A 13,627-nucleotide genomic window follows, 5' to 3' on the forward strand; every position below is an offset into this window, starting at 1 on the left:
GTAGAAAGCATGGCTCGTTCAATTTTCGAGGCCGCAGGGGCCTCCCTGGCTCCCGCGTTCGCTTCAGTTTGGGTTGCCAAGGCCATCCTGGCTTGGGCCCAAAATTTACAAGCTAGCCTCCAAGTATCTGCTCCTGAGCTGTCGGACCAAGCGGTTCAAATAGCAGTTGTAGCAGATTACATGCTTCATGCAGCTCTGGATTATGCAAGGGGTGCAGCAGGGATAGCATCAAACGCCATCACGATTCGGCGTATCCTCTGGCTGCGGGAATGGAAAGCAGACGCAGCCTCAAAGAAGTCCCTTACGCACCTCCCGTACCGCAGTGGTCAACTTTTTGGTGAACAGTTGGACACGATGATATCCAACGCCACCGGGGGTAAGAGTACCTCTCCTCCCCCAACTGAAACCCAAACGCACTTACAATAAGCATAACCAAACTCGATTCCGATCCTTTCGGAACTCTTCAGGCTGGTCCACCTCACGGCCAGCACAAAATAGCAACCACCTCCCACGCAGGGACAACTCGTGGCCGACGCAAAAGTCGGACAAGACCTGCCAGTCAAAAGCAGGCCAGTCAAAGTCCAAAGGAGGAAAACCTCAGACCTTCGCCTCATCATGACTCACGGACTCCGGAAGACACCCCACCTGTAGGTGGCTGACTTTTGCTCTTTCATCAAGTATGGCTGCCTATTACAGTAGACAGGTGGGTCAGGGAACTAGTGTCTTCGGGATACAAGATAGAGTTCACTTCCAACCCACCAAACAGACTCTTTATTTCTGTTCCCCCAAAACCGCCACACAAGGCTCGTGCCTTCCGCCAAGCGGTCTTCAAGCATTAGTCATAGTACCGGTCCCCTCGGCCGAGCGCTTCCGAGGGTTCTACTTCAATTTATTCGTAGTCCCCAATAAAGGAGGCAGCGTACGGCCCATACTGGACCTAAAGCAGCTCAACAAATATGTACGGGTACATGACTTCCGCATGAAGTCCCTTTGGTCCATCATTGCGTCCATGGAAAAGGGAGAATTTCTCGCCTCCATAGACATACAAGACGCATACCTGCATATACCAATTGCTCCCGCCCATCAGAGATTTCTCAGGTTTGCAATCAACCAGGACCACTACCAGTTCGTGGCTCTCCCATTCAGACTCGCCACGGCTCCCAGAGTGTTTACCAAAGTCATGGCAGCCACCATGGATGGCCTGCACTCCAGAGGCATAGTAGTCGTTCCATACCTGGACGATCTCCTTATCAAGGCTCCCACCTTCAAGGACTGCGAGCTCAGCGTTTCAATCACAATCGACACTCTGAGTCGCCTGGGCTGGTTAGTCAACCTACAAAAGTCATCACCAACCCCGAGTCAGTCTCTGACCTTCCTGGGAATGCTATTCAACATTTTCAGGGGTCTAGCGCTCCTTCCCAAGGACAAGGCACTGCCTCTCCGTCTAGGAGTTCGCACCCTCCTCAGCAAACCCCCTTGATCTCTCCGGTTTGCCATGAGAGTCCTTGGCAGGATGGTGGCGGCAATAGAAGCGGTCCCATTTGCCCAGCTTCACCTCAGGCCTCTCCAACTAGCCATCCTCAAGTCATGGGAGAGGAACCCGTCGTCAACTAGGAGGTCCCTCCACTGGTGGCTCAACCCAACCTCACTAACAAAGGGGAAATCTTTTCTCACTGGTCAATGGAAGGTTCTGACCACCGACGCGAGCCTGACTGGTTGGGGTACACCTACACCACAGAGCACAGGGCAAGTGGTCCCCAGCGGAAGCGACCATGCCCATCAACATCTTGGAAATTCGTGCCATCCTCCTGGCATTGAGAGCCTTCAATCACTTACTGGCAGCCTCTCACATCAGAGTACAGTCGGACAATGGCATATGTGAATCACCAAGGGGGGACCCGCAGTGCCCAGGCAATGCGAGAAGTGACACATATTCTCCACTGGGCGGAAGACACAGGTTCGGTTCTCTCTGCGGGCCACATTCCGGGTGTGGACAACTGGGAAGCAGACTTCCTCAGCCGGTAAGGAATGGACTCGGGAGAGTGGTCTCTCCATCCCAAAGTTTTTTGACAGATCTGCCATCGCTGGGGGACTCCGGACGTGGACCTAATGGAATCCTACTTCAATGCCAAGGTCTCCAACTTCATGGCCAGAACACACGACCCGCAGGCGCTAGGAGCGGACGCCCTGGTTCAGGACTGGACCCAGTTCCAGTTCCTGTACATTTTTCCACCTCTTCCCCTGATATCCAGAGTGGTGAGGAAGATCAAGCAAAAGGGAGTTCCTACCATCCTAATTACACCGGACTGGTCCAGACGTACATGGTACACCGACATCGTACAGCTCACAGCAGACATCCCCTGGCGTCTCCTCGACCACCCCGATCTTCTGTCACAAGGCCCATTCTACCACCAGAACTCAGGGGCCCTCAATTTGACAGCGTGGCCATTGAGACCTGGGTTCTAACCCAGTCAGGGTTCCCGCCGGACGTCATTGGAACCATGTTCAGGGCACTTAAGCCAACCTCTGCTAAGATTTATTACTGTACCTAGAAAGCCTTCTTTACCTGGTGCAATCTCTCGTGGCCAGATCCCATTCCCTTATTCCCTCCCCAGGGTACTTGGGTTTCTCCAATCGGGTCTGGAGGCCAGACTGTCCCTGGCCTCCCTTAAGAGCCCGGTGTCAGCTCTCTCAGTGCTTTTTCAGAGGTGCATCGCTAACAAGCCGCAAGTAAGGACATTTCTTCAGGGGGTTTCCCGATTGGTTCCCCCCTACAGATGACCACTAGAAACGTGGGACCTCAACCTGGTGCTGACAGCATTGCAGGAAACACCCTTTGAACCCCTTAGGGAAGTCCCACTCCGCCTTCTATCCCAGAAAGTGGTTTTCCTGGTGGCAATCACCTCGCTACGTAGGGTGTCTGAACTGACAGCACTCTCCTGCAGACGGCCTCCCTGGCTTTTCACCAGGACAAGGTAGTCCTCCGTACGGTCCCATACTTCCTCCTGAAGGTTGTGTCCAACTTCCACCTCAATGAGGAAATTTCACTGCCATCCTTCTGTCCGGTCCCTTTTCATAGAGTGGAGAAGGCTCTGCATACGCTTGACCTTGTCCGGGCATTGCGTATCTATGTGTCTAGAACTGTGCCTTTCTGGAAGTCTGATTCTCTTTTCCTTCTTCTGGAAGGCGGCAGCAAGGGTCTGCCAGCTTCCAAAGCTACCATTGCCAGGTGGATCAAATCCACCATACAAGAGGCCTACCGCCTCAAAAATTCTCCTCTTCCAGCAGGTATTATGGCACACGTGCGGTAGGGGCCTCCTGGGCCATTCGACACCAGGCTTATGCACAACAAGTGTGTATGGCCGCCACCTGGACTACCCAGTCCTCAGCAGACGCGAGCCTGGGCAGACGTGTTCTGCAGGCTGCGTCCGTCTACACAATATTCGTCCATTGCTTCCCACCCAGGGACTGCTTTGGGACGTCCCAAGGTCCTGTGTCCCCCAATTAGAGGCTAAGAGAAAGAGATTTTACGGTGAGAACACAAAAATCTCCTTTTTACATAAAGTACATTTTTACGGAGAGTTTAAGTAAAAATATTCAACAATATAAATTTTAAGGATATATTATTCATAAGTAATAATTGATTTTCTTCTTGGCAGATGACTGTACCAGGAGATCAGAGGGACAGCTGACATCTTCAATTTTTAAATCAGATGATCTTGAGATCCCACAGGATACAATTGAAGTGAATGCCATTACTCAAGATATCCCATCATCCCTTCACAGCAAAGATCTGTCATCTGATCATTTGAAACAGGTCCTGTCTTCTGATTCATTACTGATTACTAAGGAAAATCAAAGTCACAAAATAAGCATTAAAAAACAAATTGCTCCTAAAGCAAAGAAGCCATTTTCATGTTCAGAATATGGAAATAGTTTTTCCCTCAAAGTCTTTTCTTAAACATCAAAGCATTCACACAGCAGAGAATAGATTTTTTTGTTTCAAGTGTGGGAAATGTTTTAACCAGAAATCAAATCTTGTTAATCACCAGAGAAGTCACACAGGGGAGAAGCCTTTTTTCTGTTAAGACATGAGATCTAACTTAATAGAAGATTACAGACCAGGGAAGACTGGAAACATTCATATAGACGGCCGGTGGAGATGTAGTCAGTGATGGACTCTGGCTAAATATGTTTCAAGAGCCGCAGTAGAAGATGAAGATGTTGTCCTCATCATGAAGTAGTTATTTTTCATGTCACGTGTAATGAATATCTCCTGCAGTATTACTAATGCCGATTGTAGTGTTGGTAAATGAGACGAGAATTTGCTTTATGGAAGATGAGTCTTTGAGAAACGTGTTCAGCTACATACTCCAAGGAAGAAACTGCTTGTTGTCTGTGGCCTAAAATATATAGGTTTTATTACTAGATGTAAAGAAAACTAAAAACTGTAAAATAGTAAATCTCCTCATGTGTTTCCCCTTATTATCTCCAGTAATTGTATTATTACACAGGATTTTTATGATGTTACATCGGCTCATCATCTTCTCATTCAGGTCTCTACAATATCAAATCCTCTCAGTGAAGATCTTCTACTTAAGAGAATTTTCCTTATGGACCCATCAAAGATGGATATGGACAGAGACAAGATGGCAGAGAGGATATTACACCTCACCCTAGAAATCCTCTTCCGTCTTACTGGAGAGGTGAGAGATTCTGATGACGTCTCATTACATCATTCTTATCTATGGGAATAACAGATGGACAGAACTGGAGAGGTGAGGACTCTGGAAATGTCTGGAGTGAGATTTATTTATATGTCTTTCCATAACCAGGATTACATATTAGTGAAGAAGACCTCTAGTGAGCGCTGTCAGGTCCATGTGTCTGAGGGATGGGAAAGACCCCTGAGCCCATTCACAGGGCCTCCACCTCACCCCCTGATACATGAGGACATCGATGACCAGAAGATCCTAGAACTCACCTACAAGATGATTGAGCTGCTGACTGGAGAGGTGACACTGCTGGGAATGCTGGGACATTATACAGTAACGCTATGAAGGGATCGGGGGGATGACGGTATCATTGTATGTGTCAGGTTCCTATAAGATGTCAGGATGTCACTGTCTATTTCTCCATGGAGGAGTGGGAGTATTTAGAAGGACACAAAGATTTGTACAAAGACGTCATGATGGAGGTTCCCCAGCCCCTCACATCACCAGGTAATAGACAGGACTAAATACACATGGCCTATAATTATCTGTATGTAAAGAATGAATTCAGTCCCTGTATGTGCTTCCTCCAGATCTATCCAGTAAGAGGACAACACCAGAGAGATGTCCCCATCCTCTTCTTCCACAGGACTGTAAACAAGAAGACCCCAATGTTCCTCAAGATCATCAGGTAGATGGAGAGAAGGTGTAATGAGATCTCCCCTATGATGTGTAGACGGCTGTGAAGGTCTTGTGTTCAGTCTTGTTTTATCCACCAGTATTATATGTTTTATACTTGTGTAATGAGGACGGTGGAGATGGCAGGATTAGAACTGATCATAGATGTGACTTCTCCATCTGTCTGTGACTTTTACAACATTTGTTTCAGGGTGAAGATCTGACCAATATTAATACTATAGAGGCATATGTGAGGGGTGATGAGCGGTGTAAAGAGGAGATTCCTACATATGACTACCCAGGTGAGTAGTGACCACTAAATGCGGAGAAGTCACAGATTCTTCTCAGTCACCGGCTGTGGCTGCTTTATCGGTGGTGTAGCCCGGCCATACCACAATCGTATGATCACCATTTTGCCTCTAGACCACAACATTCTCCTACACAAAACTGTTCAAATGATTTTGGGCATTTAAAACCCTTTTCCATAGAACTTACAATCTGGAGGATCCACCTACCCCCTGGGATTAGGAGACATTACCTTCCCAGATCTGTAAACCACAAAGCCAGACAATCACTTGAAGAAAAATGTTATGATGGGCCTGTAAGAGAAAGTGGAGGGTAATGATCTATTGGCGTCCTAGAACCCTGATATCTTATTGGATGAATCTCCCTTCTCTCCCTTCTGTGCTGCTGAATGTGCTCATATGGTCCCTACAAGACCAGGTCCAGTCTTTCTGGCCAAACTTAAGACTTATGATCTACAACATTAAATGTGCAGTGAGGCCAAGTGTGAATTTCTGTAAAATAACAGCAGAGTTTCCCTTTATCCTGACTTTTTAGTTTCTTATAAAACGGACTAACTTCAAACAGGATTGTGATAAACTAAACAAAAAAAACATTACACCTGTGCCATGATATATCTTTAAGCTAAATTTAAGACACCTCATCTCTGCACTATTATAAAAAGTTCTCTTTGAACGTCTAATATTTCTTCTTGAAACTCATCTGACAGAAAATATTGTCCCTTATGATAGTTTAGATTGCCAAGAGCCACCGAGCCCCATACTCCAATTACCACAGAGAGGTTTCACCACTAGTTACTCACTACTTACTGATGGAGACTGTTGAGTTTGATCATTTCAGTAGATGTGTTATGGTCTATACTCACAGTTTTGACTATAGTAGTTAGTGCCCAAAATACTCTGATTTAACCCCTTCCTCCAGCCTGTTTTGTGTTCCTATCTGGACCCATTTTTCAAATCTGACGTGTGTCACTTTATGTGGTGATAACTTTGGAATTCTTCACAAAGGATAATAGGAAACAAATGGACCTTAAAAATAATATTCCAACTTCTCTTGAATCTGACAATACCCTATATACGGTTGTACACTACTGTCTGGGCACATGGCAGGTTAAGAAGGGAAGGAGCGACATTTAGCTATTTGAATGCAGATTTTGCTGGGATAGTGTGCAGACACAATGTATTGGGGACACTGTTCGTTGTCACCTGGCAGCTCAAAAGATGGCTACCACAAACAGGCTTGGCACTATCTACTCCATTTTACAGATCCCAGGGTTTGCCTTGCTCATCATCCTTTTACCCCCTCTACATGGATTTGGACTTAGACAGAGACCCCCCTAAGCTTGGGCCACAGTGTTACCTAATGTTCTGTGGTGTGAGATGGCAAGAAGAATAGTCAGATAGCCGGGTCAGAACATGGAGGTCAGAGAAAATACAAAATCACACAAGAGTAGTCAGTAAACGGGCCGAGGTCACAACAGGAATCAAATACACAAGCCGGGAGCTGAGCACAGAGGACTGAACCCGAGGAGAACAAGGCTGTCTGTATCTGGCAGCTTCCCGCAATATGCTTTCAGCTTTAGTAGGGTGTAGTGCTTTCTAAATGGCTGAAGTAAGGAGCAGATTACTCCAGCTGGACAGCACACACACCCATACTGCCAGACTGGATGGTACTACAGGTCCCAGCAACCCTAATCTTAGTGGCTGGACAGAGCCTGCGCCGCCCAGAGCTTCTGGTTCTGATGTCTCCTCCATCACCAGCGCCACCTGCAGGATGAATAAGGCGGCTCCTGCTGAGAGAAGCAGACGTCACAGGAGCAGATCCCAGAGGAGATGGGACACACCATTTGCAGAAGCCCTAATATGACAAAATGGCAGAAAACCAGAGCAGTAGAAATCCCCATAGTGACTCCATTTTGGAAATTATAACCCTCAGTGAATTAATCTATAGGAATAGTGACTATTTTGACTCCACAGGCACTTTCCGGAAATTAGCACGTGGTGGATGATGGAAAATTACAAATATATAATTTCATTACCCAACACATAGTGCCCAGATTGTGCTCCAGGAGACACACACCATCAATTAAGTGGGTTCTTCTCACTATAGTAATGCCAAATACAAGAGTGGGGACTTGTTTTTTGTGAGATGAGTAGAAGTTTTTATTGATATTAGTTTTGCCTACATAACATTGTTTTGTGGCTTTTTATTCCATATTTGGGAGGCAGAATGAACACCACGCTCTACTGGTTCATGCTATGAGGTTTTCTATTAGACTGTGAACTGTCATTGTCTTGGTGAATAATGACGGCTAACATAGGGCAAAATTAAAAAAAATCACAGAAAAAGATACAGCCTTACTAACACCAATAATCGTACCAATTCATGGAGGGGGTGGTTGCCTAGTATTAAAGATGCACACAGATGAAGCTTGCATAGGACGCCAGTCACACAGGTAGGTTTGATGCACAGTGTCTGGCTTAGGATACTGATGATGTCCATACTGGGTAGGAAGGCTGCCCAGCACTATATAAGTGCACCCCACATGGACAGACACCCCAGTACACCCAACCAACACTAAAATGCTAATGCATTTGTTATCTGATTTGGTGTTGGTAAGGCTGATTTTTCTGTGATATGTTTTCTTGGTAAATAATGATACTTTTACATAAAGTACATTTTTACGTAGAGTTTAAGTAGAAATATTCAACAATATAAATTTTAAGGATATGTTATTCATAAATAATAATTGGTTTTATTTTTGGCAGATGACTGTACCAGGAGATCAGAGGGACAGCCGACATCTTCAATTTTTAAATCAGATGATCTTGAGATCACACAAGATACAATTGAAGTGAATGACATTTCTCCAGATTTACAATCATCCCTTCACAGCAAAGATCTGTCATCTGATCATTTGAAACAGGTCCTGTCTTCTGATTCATTATCGACTACTAAGGAAAATCAAAGTCACAAAATAAGCAATAAAAAAGAAATTGATCCTAAAACAAAGAAGCCATTTTCATGTTCAGAAAGTGGAAAATGTTTTACAGAGAAATCAAGTTTAATCAGACATCAGAGAACTCACACAGCGGAGAAGCCTTTTTCCTGTTCAGAATGTGGAAAGTGTTTTAGCCGGAAATCGTGTTTGGTTAAGCACAAGAGAAATCACACAGGGGAGAAGCCTTTTTCCTGTTCAGAATGTGGAAAGTGTTTTAGCCGGAAATCGTGTTTGGTTAAGCACAAGAGATCTCACACAGGGGAGAAGCCTTTTTCCTGTTCAGAATGTGAGAAATGTTTTAACCAGAAATCAGATTTGGTTAATCACCAGAGAACTCACACAGGGGAGAAGCCTTTTTGCTGTTCAGAATGTGGGAAATGTTTTAAAGATAAATCAGATTTGTTTAAGCACCAGAGAACTCACACAGGGGAGAAACCTTTTTCCTGTTCAGAATGTGGAAAATGTTGTAGCTGGAAATCAGATTTGGTTAAGCACCAGAGAACTCACACAGAGGAGAAGCCTTTTTCCTGTTCAGAATGTGGAAAATGTTTTAGCCGGAAAACAGAATTGGTTGAGCACCAGAGAACTCACACAGGGGAGAAGCCTTTTTTCTGTTCAGAATGTGGAAAATATTTTAGCTGGAAATCAGGTTTTGTTACGCACAAAAGAATTCACACAGGGGAGAAGCCTTATTCCTGTTCAGAATGTGGAAAATGTTTTACCCGGAAAACGGAATTGGTTGAGCACCAGAGAACTCACACAGGGGAGAAGCCTTTTTCCTGTTCAGAATGTGTGAAATGTTTTAGCCGGAAATCAAGTTTGGTTAATCACCAGAGAAGTCACACAGGGGAGAAGCCTTTTTGCTGTTCAGAATGTAGGAAATGTTTTAGCCGGAAATCAGATTTGGTTAATCACCAGAGAAGTCACACAGGGGAGAAGCCTTTTTGCTGTTCAGAATGTGGGAAATGTTTTGTGAAGAAATCATCACTTCTTAGTCACCAGAGAACTCACACAGACGAGAAGCCATTTTCATGTTCTTAATATGGGAAAAGTTTTACACGGAAATCAACTCTTAACAAACTTCAGAGAAGTCATACAGGGGAGAAGCCTTTTTCATTTTTAACCGAATATTGTATCTTCATAAAGGGGTTGTCCGCTACTAGGACAACTCCTTCTCATTCCTCATGTTTGGCCTTGTTAAAATAAAAACACTCATACGCACTTCCTGTTCTGGCGCCGTTCCATTGGTGTCACAACTTGCGTTTCTGTAAGGCTGTTACATCACACAATCCTGCTGCCAATCAACGCCACCTTCAGACGTATTGTACATCAACAGGAAGGACATGGCCTGGACATATCACCAAGAGAATGCACACACTGAGAGTACTCTCTTCAGACCGTGTTCTTGGCGGAATTATAAGCAATTTACAGCCTCAAACATGACTTTCGATATGGGAAAGAAAGAAGAGATCAGAGGTTAATCTGAGGTCCTCCACCTCTGTCAGCATGCCTGGTGTGCAGAGTTTCTTATGGAAGGTCTTATCTTCCTGCTCCGGAGCTATTACTGCCTCACCTCAGCATGGAAAAAGAAGCAGTCTTAACCCTCATGATGCCAGACAGCTCCAGCCTGTAAGTGACCAAATTAAGACAAGTCGTCATTACTTAAACAAACTAAAATATTTTGCGGAGGACCTTATCACTGGAGGTGACTTTAATTTTGTCTTGGATCCTTCTTTAGACGCGTCCCTGAGCTGGAGTCACCAATCTAAAACACAAACAAAAGCTTTGCTAATTGTGCTTTGGTCTCAACCGGTCGATGTATGGAAGATACTACATCCAGACGTAAAGGATTATACCTATTATTCTCCTCTACATATTATGCATAGCCATATAGTCCTTTTCTTAATTAGCTGTCACTTGCCTACATGGCAACCTACATCTCAGGTAGGAACTGCTGTTTGGTCAGATCATGCTCCTGTATATTGTAACTAGCTATTGAACCCATTCTACGCCCGGGTGGCGAGCATTTTTATTGGTATATGATCTCCCATGCTGGTATGTGCTGCCCCCCTCCTGGGATTTCTGCTGCCCCCATCCTGTCCCCACCATCCTATCCTGGTATGCATGGCACCCCTCATCCCCAATCCTGGTATGCATGGCACCCCTCATCCCCAATCCTGGTATGCATGGCACCCCTCATCCCCAATCCTGGTATGCATGGCACCCCTCATCCCCAATCCTGGTATGCATGGCACACCTCATCCCCAATCCTGGTATGCATGGCACCCCTCATCCCCAATCCTGGTATGCATGGCACCCCTCATCCCCAATCCTGGTATGCATGGCACCCCTCATCCCCAATCCTGGTATGCATGGCACCCCTCATTCCAAATCTGGCATGTATGGCCTCCTCATCCCAGAAACCTGGTATGCATGGCACCCAATCCCTCATTCTGGTATGCAATGCACGCCTCATCCCCAATCCTGGTATATATGGCTCCCTCATCCCTATCCTGGTATGCATGGCACCCCATCCCCTATCCTGGTACGTATGGCACCACTCATCCCTATTCTGGTATGCATGGTACCCCTCATTCCTATTCTGCTATGCATGGTACCCCTCATCCTGGTATGAATGGTACCCCGCATTCCTATCCTCGTATGTATGGTACCCCTCATCCCTATCCTGGTATGCATGGTACCCCTCATCCCTATCCTGGTATGCATGACACCTCATCCCTCATCCTGGTATACATGGCACCTCTCATCCCAATTCTGCTATGTATGGCCTCCTCATCCCAGAAACTTGGTATGCATGGCACCCAATCCCTCATCCTGGTATGCATGGCACGCCTCATCCCCAATCATGGTATATATGGCGCCCTCATCCCTATCCTGGTATGCATGGCACCCCATCCCCTATCCTGGTATGCATGGCACCCCTCATCCCTATACTGGTATGCATGGCACCCCTCATCCCTATACTGGTATGCATGGTACCCCTCATCCTTATTCTAGTATGCATGGTACCCTTCATCCTGGTATGCATGGTACCCCGCATTCCTATCCTGGTATGTATGGTACCCCTCATCCCTATCCTGGTATTCATGGTACCCCGCATTCCTATCCTGGTCTACATGGTACCCCGCATTCCTATCCTGGTATGTAGGGTACCCTTGGTCCCTATCCGGTATGTATGGTACCCCTCATCCCTATTCTGATATGCATGGCACCCCACACCCCCCAATACTGGTATGCATGGTCCCCTCACCCACTAATCCTTGTATGCATGGCACTCCTCATCCCTATACTGGTATGTATGGCACCCCTCACCCCCCCAATCCTGGTATGTGTGGTACCCCTCATCCTGGTATGCATGGCACCCCATTCCTCATCCTGGTATACATGGTACCCCTCATCCCCCAATCCTGGTATGCATGGTACCCCTCATCCCCCAATCCTGGTATGCTTGGTTCCCCTCATCCCCCAATCCTGATATGTGTGGCCACCTCACCCCCCTGGAAGAGTGTGATCGCTCTTGTACTATCTGTATTTGGGATACAACTTCAGTTGGAACCTAAAATCTGTATCCTAGGACTCCTGGGAGAGGACGTAGATCCAGACTCCCATATGGCAATAGCTAGCTCAGGAATATTATTCCAAGCCAGAAAGTTGTTGGCACTACATTGGATAGACAATTCTCCCCAAACGATAACAGAACTAAAATCCAGGAAAAATAACACTCTATGCTTGGAAAGTGGATCTTATATTAAAGGAACGCTCTCAAGAAATCCATACAAATATGGGAACAATGGTTAAATACACCAGGTATTGCTTCAAAGAACCTTCACAAATACTATACTGGATCGTTTGTCCATTTCCTTATAGTAAACCAGGAATTTATATCCTTATACCCAAGGTGTCAGCAAATAATAATTGTCTCAGTCCACACAATTGTCCCTTCTTAGATATATTCTTTTTCTTTTGATGTCTCAATAGGGAAAAAAATAAGCAGTCATGAAGTATTCAGATATTTATGTGCAAATTACTGTTCCAAACCATTGTACTATAGAGCGATATTGGGATTTATACCATTGTAAACCGGTTGTCGTATTGTTTACTGTTTTTTCTCTTTATTTTTTTTTGTCACAAAGTTTATTTAAAAAAAACAAATGTTGGTCTTTCTTTGTTTTGTTAAATAAAAATGATCTGATTGAAAAAAAAGAAAGGAGCGAAGGTCTTTACTAGATCAAACGTATACAAAATGCCAAGATCACATGTGAAGATACTCGTACGAATTCACAGATAAATGTGGTTGCTCATTGGCAAGGAGGTTACATCCACACGTGTAAAGGACATAAGTATCCAAAATAAAAGGGGCACCCGGGCCAGAAATTCAGAACCCCATTGACATAGCGGAAGCATTTAGTTGCTTTTATAGTTCGCTATATAATATTCATGGACAATACCACGACATACCACCTAATATTCTTGAAACTAAAAATGACAAATATATTATGGACACTGCCGTTCCTTCCTTACAGACCCCTGAGCAGGAGATACTAGACCAAGCTTTCACTGAACAAGAGATAGGACAGGCCAATAAATCATTCCCTATCGGGAAGAGCCCTGGGCCAGATGGATTCAATAATAGATTTTATAAGATGTTTGCACCTCTGTTATTACCATTTTTAGCCAAAGTGTTCGATAATATCTCAGAAGACTCCCCCTTTTGCCCCCCAATCACTTAAGGCTCAAATAACGGTTTTATCAAAGCCTGGAAAAGGACCAAATACCTGCCCTAATATTCATCCAATATCATTAAATAATGTAGACGTCAAAATATTCTCTAAAGTAATTACAACACGGCTCTCCCACAATCTACCCTCAATTGTCAGCAACGATCGGGTTGGCTTCATTAAGGACAGAGAAG

At 45.1% G+C, this 13,627-nt stretch overlaps 1 protein-coding gene and 1 pseudogene across 1 annotated transcript; both read left to right on the top strand.

Annotated features, from left to right (window-relative positions):
• Positions 1-3,885: 3,885 nt before the first annotated feature.
• Positions 3,886-12,775, top strand: LOC141192442 (uncharacterized; annotated as a pseudogene).
• On the top strand, positions 4,471-6,250 carry LOC141192459 (gastrula zinc finger protein XlCGF53.1-like). Its single transcript, XM_073661992.1, has 6 exons — positions 4,471-4,494; positions 4,836-5,015; positions 5,099-5,222; positions 5,306-5,403; positions 5,602-5,692; positions 6,231-6,250. Exons 1-6 carry the CDS (start codon positions 4,471-4,473, stop codon positions 6,248-6,250), a joined length of 537 nt encoding a protein of 178 aa, XP_073518093.1.
• Positions 12,776-13,627: the final 852 nt, after the last annotated feature.

This window comes from Phyllobates terribilis, unplaced genomic scaffold, assembly GCF_046119375.1.
Source record: "Phyllobates terribilis strain yellow unplaced genomic scaffold, ASM4611937v1 Scaffold_61__1_contigs__length_8056638, whole genome shotgun sequence".
Lineage (NCBI taxonomy): Eukaryota > Metazoa > Chordata > Amphibia > Anura > Dendrobatidae > Phyllobates > Phyllobates terribilis.

Bases quoted from the DNA above. Each gene is read 5' to 3' on its own strand.
- LOC141192459 (XM_073661992.1), top strand. From the start codon at position 4,471: ATGTGTTTCCCCTTATTATCTCCA. The intron at 4,495-4,835 runs GTAATTGTATTA...TTCCATAACCAG, and splicing joins GTTTCCCCTTATTATCTCCA to GATTACATATTAGTGAAGAA. The intron at 5,016-5,098 runs GTGACACTGCTG...TGTATGTGTCAG, and splicing joins TTGAGCTGCTGACTGGAGAG to GTTCCTATAAGATGTCAGGA.